This window comes from Ascidia mentula, chromosome 6 (assembly GCF_947561715.1).
Source record: "Ascidia mentula chromosome 6, kaAscMent1.1, whole genome shotgun sequence".
Taxonomy (NCBI): domain Eukaryota; kingdom Metazoa; phylum Chordata; class Ascidiacea; order Phlebobranchia; family Ascidiidae; genus Ascidia; species Ascidia mentula.
This window is the reverse complement of record NC_138571.1, coordinates 15,221,580-15,229,761: the sequence shown is the minus strand read 5'-3', so window position 1 is coordinate 15,229,761 and position 8,182 is coordinate 15,221,580. Positions and strand designations below refer to the sequence as shown.

At 38.4% G+C, this 8,182-nt stretch overlaps 2 protein-coding genes across 2 annotated transcripts; one reads left to right on the top strand and one right to left on the bottom strand.

The window, feature by feature from the left end:
* Window positions 1–1,953: 1,953 nt before the first annotated feature.
* LOC145906249 (4-hydroxyphenylpyruvate dioxygenase-like protein) lies at window positions 1,954–3,197 on the bottom strand. Its single transcript, XM_082993677.1, has one exon. The coding sequence runs from the start codon at window positions 3,188–3,190 to the stop codon at window positions 2,018–2,020; it is 1,173 nt and encodes a 390-aa protein (XP_082849803.1). The 5' UTR covers window positions 3,191–3,197; the 3' UTR covers window positions 1,954–2,017.
* A 1,683-nt stretch (window positions 3,198–4,880) lies between these two features.
* Window positions 4,881–6,278, top strand: LOC145907287 (uncharacterized). The gene has a single exon (XM_082994711.1). The coding sequence runs from the start codon at window positions 4,881–4,883 to the stop codon at window positions 6,276–6,278; it is 1,398 nt and encodes a 465-aa protein (XP_082850837.1).
* The last annotated feature ends 1,904 nt before the right edge of the window (window positions 6,279–8,182 follow it).

Below are 8,182 nucleotides of genomic sequence, written 5' to 3'. Positions count from 1 at the left end.
ATGATATTACAAACAGATGTCCTGAACAGAAAGCATACAGTCAGAAAATATTTTTATGATCACAAATAAAAAAATATTAGCAATTCAATGTGCGGTAAGGATTCCAATACATCAAACAGACAGAGAGACTATCTATGTAAATATTGGGTTTGGCCACAACCCATAACCAAACACTCCACCACCAAACATTAAAAGGTACTCAGGTAGAGCAATTGCAATCATGACCGATTTATTTGAAATTAGGTTACATCGCATGCACATATTTATTCTTTCATTGCAATTTAGATGAAATATTGTAAACAAAAAAGGTTTAAATGATCACTAAATTTTAACTTGCATGAAGAATAGATAAGAAATAAATGAACAATGCAGGCAAATGACCTTATAGCGCAAAATTAGCAGACAGCATGGACGCATCCCCTCAATTGCTCAAAGTTAACAACAATAACACATTCACAAAGGTGTTGAACAAACAACAAGTTCAAAACTTTTCATGATAAATTATCGCTGTATTTACGAAATCGTGTTCAACATGCTATTTAGACAGGTATTAAACGCAACCATTCTTTATTGGAAGTAACCTGCTAACGAATTTAAGTCGTAGCCCTGAAATCCAGCAAAGCTACAAGCAAAATGCACCACGCTGATAAGTCGACATCTTTGTCTGAAGAACGCGTATTGAAGATGGAAGCTTCTGCACAAGCGCGACTTTTTAATCTCTTCGCTGTAATAGTGCCATCTAGCGGTAATAAATTTGCGCTACAGTTTCCGCTTGTAAATAGCATAACATTCACCCGCAGCAAATTTTTGCCGAAAACATCAAGTTGAATTTAAAAACAAATATTGCCCGGCGCAGGAGTGGATTTAAAGTGTAAAAAATTCAATTGATTTACAAATGTTTACTAGGAAGACACTTTTTTGATCCCTAACTTGGAATCCGAATTCGGGAAAAGCAGGAGTGGGATCTGAGTCCCAAAAATTCACCCCGGACACCTCTGATAGCCATATGACCACCCCCATATTGTTTATTTTCAAAAAAACTTGAAATAAGCATTAGTTAGTGAGTGTAACGTGTGATATGAAAGTCTTACTAATTTCCCATCAACTGGAAATTGCCTGCCTCAAGAGAAGTGGATGTGCGTGACTAGCGGTTCTTTTTGCCACATGCAAGTGGGGCCGACAAATAATACGCGGACCGCTATTGCGGCAAAGTGGCTACGCAGTTACGTTCCATTAGGTTGCAGCGTTGGTTTCCTGTATATTGCTTAGGCCATAAGAAGATTAATGCGGAAGTGTTGCATGCAAATCGAGTTCAGTAGACTGTTTTCAGTAGCCAGGCGATTAAATTACGAAACTTGACACTCCCAACGAATATTGGATAGACGATATAGATAAAAAGGTGTGGGCCTACGCGTGCACACAGCAGTGTGGTTCCTAAATTTTGTTATGCGTCAACGCATTCCTCTCTTACAAAATATTTCACGTCGTCAAAAATATGGTCGTTTTGCAAAGGCGAATTTGCGTAACTTCTCTCTCAACATCCTTAAATGGTACAACTGTTTTTTATGGAATTTTATAATCGCAACAGCTGAAAAGCGGGCTTTGCAATTATGATATGCCTAACGAAAAAAATCGTCTTTAAAAATTAATACAAACAAATGCGACGCCCTTAAACACTTCGTAGCCTGCGGTTTGTTTCACAAGTTTATTCTTAGAAAAGGATGCAAGTCCAAGTGTGATGTGTCCTTTATAAATTTTAACTCAATTTCGTCCGTGCGTTTACGGGATTATCGCAAACTTATATTATACTGTACTATAAGCATTTGTTTGCCGCACAAAAAGGACAACTTTTCTTCCCAAAATTCTAAGGCTATACCTTGTCTGACAATATCTTTGGTGTACATATCTATTCGGTAAAATCAAAACACAGAATATTTATTAGGAAGTGTGTATTGTTGATGAACACGGGTAAAGTTTTAAGGAACTAGCAGTGTAAAAAAAAGGAAAAAAGAAGAAATCATTGACCATCGAATACATCACGTTGTACAGCTTTCCACAGTGCTGTTATGTTTCCTGCTCCGAAGCCAGCTGGTGTATGGAACCTCTGAATGACTTCGAAAAACAGTGTGTTTTCTGGAAATACTGGACGTGTAAAACATTGCAAGATAAACCATTTATCCTCTTCAGTGAAGTCCTTGGCGCAAGATGTGAAATGGCTTTCAACTAACACATTGTACTGTTTGAGCAATTTGCTGTTAAACTTCAATGCCTCAATTTCATCTTTTTTCGTCGAATTCAGGTAGTATGAATCCGGGGTTGTCACCAAGTCTAATCCATTTTCTTGTAAAAATGATAGAGACTTGAAGATATCAGCTGTTTTAAATGCAATGTGTTGCACACCCTCATTCAAATGTCTACATAAGAACTGTCCAATCTGGTCACCATCCGCTGAATCATTGAGAGACTCGACCAGAACAAATTTTGGAGAACTGTACCTTCCATTTTGAATCAGTTTTTTCTGCAGGGCCACATGCGCCGCTTTTAGTCTCATGCCCTTTTCTCCAACTTTAACCACGAAACCATCTTCTTGACTGTCTTCATTGTTTATGTACAAACGACTAAAGCCCATCAGGTCATGATACCATTGAAGTACTGCCGATGATCTTCCACTCTTTAAAGCAAACGCAATGTGATCAACACAATCGAATGATGCCTTGCTGGCAGGTGGCTCCATAAACACAAAATCTGGCAAAAAACTTCCTTTAAACTGTGACAAATCAACTAAAGTATGCTGGAGATTTCCAATTGGTGACTTCACCACAGCATACGATACACTTCCATTAGAGTCACTTACTTCAGTTAACGGACACAGAACTTGTTCTTTAGTCAACTGGGGACGGTCCTTCAAAAATTTGGATATGTTTTCACAGCAAAAGCAAACATCACACACTGTGTCAACTTTTTGCGATAGATTTCCTGAGCAAAACATGCCTGAATCATCATTTTCCTCCTGTTGTTGGTCGATAATAAATAAAACATTGTTGTGTTTTAAAACCATCCCAGGTGAAGTATTTCCATGCTCCAACAATCGCCTTCCACAAACAGCAAACCCCATTTTGCATGTCAAGAACTTGGAAAACTGCACACAGTCTTTCACACAAAACCTTATGTGATGTATCATAAGATACATGTTTACAGGCTATCTTTATTTTGAAACTTGGCGCAGCCAGGGCTGCAAATAATAACTATAGGCCTATATGTAAAAAAAACAGACAATAAAAATAACTTTATAGGCAGTATACTGAACATTAATGCAACAAATCATTGTAAGTTAGCCAAAAGATTTAATGGTACTGACATACTATAATACTGAATACGAAAACGTCCTGACAAACTTACTGCAAGTGCTATGATGTAGACTAGGTCGCCATAGGCTAAGGAGTTTATAAATACTCAACGCCACGCTACCACCACTACAAAACAGCTAAAAAAACATTGCAATACTTTCAAAAAATTTCAATTACCTTTCGCAATCTCCTCTGTGTTTCGCAATTATTTCAATGTAGGCTATCCACAAGATTTCAAGCTTTTGCGTCATTATAAATGACATCATCAGAGCGTTACATGTGTGTTACCTCACCGGTGATTTGACCCCTTCGCGCTTGAGTGATTACGGTTAGATACAATCAATCGGATCAGATTTTTATTGTCAGGATTATTAGGAGCAGAACAGAAGAATCAACGAAATGCCAAACAAACATGGAGTTTATTATTCAGATTTTGAAAGAAAATTAAAATCTCAAAATCGTTTGACAATTTTGGGAAACGGAGTAGGAATTTTGTACATTTTTGTTGTATACTTTCTGCACAGCAGTATACTGAGAATATAAGTATATTTTGTAAGGGTTGCAATAACAAATTATTTCATAACATCATTTCAATTTATTTAACAGTTTAGGGTGAAGGGCCTTTGTAGATATGTACTTCACCATAAACTGCCGATGGAATGAAAATATGTGCATTTCAGGGTCATATTTCGTTTATTAATTACATCACATTTTTAATCATTTACTAAAATAATCTGTTCGATAAATTCTACTTGTTTGTACACTGAAGTAAATACATAAAAAAGAAACTAAAGTAAGAAATGCACGCAAGTGCTTTTGTAGTGATTAACATGCTGTAATTAACAATAGCCTAGAGAGGAGTTCAAAAACTTTAGGGATGTTGTTGGTTGGTTTATTTGTAACTAAAACACCAATGGTAAAGGCAGAGCCCTTACGACTGCTGTAAATCTGCGGTTTGCACTCGTTTGCTCTTCTCATTGCCAAGTTCTCGGCGCACTACTCTCCTAATTGCTCCCTGCTCCTTGTTCCTCCATTGCAAAATAAACATTCGCATTTATCGCTCGAAAACCTGAGCGTTGTCGAAATTTGTTTTGCAAAATTCGACTTTTATCTAAATAGGAGTAAAGTACACATGTCTTAGCAGACTAATTGTAAGAGCTTTTTTCCATCTGGGCAGAAACAGAACGTAGATGCTCATCGTGTCATCAACAGATTGCTCTCCGCAGTGCGCACAGACTTACATTCGTTTCTACTCGGATTAAAACATCAGCAATGTAAGTTGAACTTGACGGGAGTTTCTCTTCCGTATCGTGTTGTCGTGGGGAGGAAGTTCAAACAAACCTGACGAATGAATGCTCCCTATACACTCGAATCTTTTGCGGGCAACTCATAAAGAAAAAAGCGACTTACAGGAGGAGAATACTTACACGTTTCGCTCAATATATTGCTGACAGCACATCTATCACCTGCATATTAACTGGCGGGAGAAGGAAATCGTTTGAAAATCACCTATTGTGTTGAAAGAAAGCTACAATGGTTTTGAGTAGTGTTTTGCAAAGTGTAGATATTCCAGGGTGTACTGTGGCAAGTTTCATATTGGAAATTATCTCAAAGTTTGGAGAAACTCCAGCGCTTATAGATCCTTTCCAAGATCAAGTATTGAGCTTTAATGAGGTTAAACAGAAGTCCATTGAATTTGCATTTAAATTGCGCCAACTTGGTGTGAAACAGGGCGATGTTGTCAACCTAGCATTGCCTGTCAACCCATGCACTATTACACTGATGCTTGGCGTTGCTTTAAATAAAGCCGCAATTGCCTCTTCCAATTTCCGGGACACCCATGGAGCAATTGCCCACCAGATTAACGAGGTCAAGGCAAAAGTTTGCATAATTGATTGCTCATTGGACAACGAAGATCTTGAAATTCAATTGCTGTATACAGATAAGGTTCTGTATTTTGAAGACATACAGTTAATGAAGATTACTGATAATGAAAAGAAGGCACTTTTGGCATTGAGTGAAGAATGGCTTTCATCGGGGGATGTAGATGTGTATGAAGATCCGTTCTATTTTCTATATACAAGCGGGACAACTGGCAATTCGAAAACAGCGGTAAGCACCAACCACGCAGTTCTGACACATGCACTAAACGGTGGGTCATCAATACGTCAACTTCCAGTGGAATGTTGTTTAACTGTCTGTGAACCAATGCACAGGTTTGCTTTTTGCGCAATATTTATGTATCTGACCCAAGGTATCACTCACGTCATTGTGCCCAAGCTGAATGCCTCGCAGTTACTAAGGTACACCTTAAAATACAAAGTCGAACTGTTATTTATGAGCACTCACTCCACGTTGGCTGATATTGTGCAGAACGTCATCCCTCCAAAAGATGGATTCCCGTTAAAATACATCTTCATGACCGGGGTGAATTGTCCACCAAATCTATTGCGCGCATGTCGAGAAAAATTTGAAATTGTGGCCTCTAGTGCTTGGGGTATGACAGAGACTGGTTTTATTACTATCGGGATTCCTAAACAGACACCAATGGATAGTGTGGGTGTCCTTTTGCCAGGAATTCAACTTAAAGTTCTCGACGTTGTCACTGGAAACGAAGTGGGCCCAGGTTTTGGTGGCGAGTTGTGCCTCAAAATGGCCAATGTAATAAAAGAATATTACAAAAGACCTGTTGCTACTTCTGAAGTCTTGGACGCTGATGGTTGGTTTAAAACAGGAGATTATGGGCGTTATGACAAGGAGGGCTTCGTTTATATCATGGATAGAATCAAAGACATCATCAAAACGAACGGTTATGCTGTTTTTCCTGCAGAGCTTGAGGCTGTTCTTCTTTCTCACCCTGCGGTTTCCGACGCCGCTGTGGTGCGTGTCCCACATAGCGTTACGTCGAGGCGCCCAAGGCTTTCGTTGTGAAAAAATCCAACATTGCTGTGACCCAAGATGAGTTGGTCGATTTTTGTAATGCTAAGGTGGTCGATTACAAGAGGCTCTACGGTGGATTGGAGTTTGTTGACAAGGTTCCGAAAACGGGAATCGGCAAACCTCCGAAGAGATTGCTTTCGTAGATACTTCAGTCTAAATTGCCAATAAAATGGAAACATGCAATTTAAACACCATGTTATTCTTAACGCATTGAATGCATTGTTAAAACACTCAACCGCGCCACAAAATTGTCAAAAAATTTGGAGTGTTTTATTGTAATAATTTATATAATAAACAAATTATTCTGGACAATATTTAGTTCATCATTTTCATTGCATTTTGAAAGGAGATAGTAAAATAATTCGTTTAATTAATTCTACTTGATTTTAAATTTTTCCCGTGTTCCATCATTCGGGGAGTTTTGTGTTTGACAGGTACACTTTATCCTAAATAATACCCCAGAGAATTATCCAGATGATATTTACGAACAAACTGCCTTTCTCTTACAATATCATATATCACGTGACTTCCAGTTTATACGGTAACGCTTTCGTCTTTTTGACCATTCTATTCGATTCGAATTCTATTTTACACTATTTAGAACAAGCCTAATTCTTAGTTCCATTCGATTCTATCAATAAACTATAATTGGGATTATTCTGCCTGTCCGCATCTCAGCCGAGAGCACAGGTGAACAATTCAGTTGCGACTAGACAACGTCATTGCACTGGCATCATCGACACAATTGTCAGGGCAGCCGCGTACCCTGCACTCTCCACACAACAGGGAGCTGATTGGTCGGTTATGTCACGTGATGTTATGTAACGCTTGGTGTAATATAATAGAAAAGCAAGGTGTGGTGTGACATTAGCATGGGCGAAACTTTTTTGTGGTAAACAGGATGTTAAATGATTCACTGCGACCTCGTTTAGGTTGTGATTACTTTTATGTTAGATTGCGAAAGAGACTGCACTATAGTTCGCCATTTCACGATAATTGTGCATCATACTGCGACGCTTGTGACGTCATTATTTGTATTGATCGCATGAGTTACTGCTACATAACAACAGTCGGCCGAGGAGTTTTCAAAAACTGTTTTCTTCAGTCAACTGGGGACGGTCCTTCAAATATTCGGATATGTTTTCACAGCAAAAGCAAACATCACACACTGTGTCAACTTTTTGCGATAGATTTCCTGAGCAAAACATGCCTGAATCATCATTTTCCTCCTGTTGTTGGTCGATAATAAATAAAACATTGTTGTGTTTCAAAACCATCCCAGGTGAAGTATTTCCATGCTCCAACAGTCGCCTTCCACAAACAGCAAACCCCATTTTGCATGTCAAGAACTTGGAAAACTGCACACAGTCTTTCACACAAAACCTTATGTGATGTATCATAAGATACATGCTTACAGGCTATCTTTATTTTGAAACTTGGCGCAGCCAGGGCTGCAAATAATAACTATAGGCCTATATGTAAAAAAAAACAGACAATAAAAATAACTTTATAGGCAGTATACTGAACATTAATGCAACAAATCATTGTAAGTTAGCCAAAAGATTTAATGGTACTGACATACTATAATACTGAATACGAAAACGTCCTGACAAACTTACTGCAAGTGCTATGATGTAGACTAGGTCGCCATAGGCTAAGGAGTTTATAAATACTCAACGCCACGCTACCACCACTACAAAACAGCTAAAAAACATTGCAATACATTCAAAAAATTTCAATGATCTTTCGCAATCTCCTCTGTGTTTCGCAATTATTTCAATGTAGGCTATCCACAAGATTTCAAGCTTTTGCGTCATTATAAATGACATCATCAGAACGTTACATGTGTGTTACCTCACCGGTGGTTTGACCCCTTCGCGCTTGAGTGATTACGG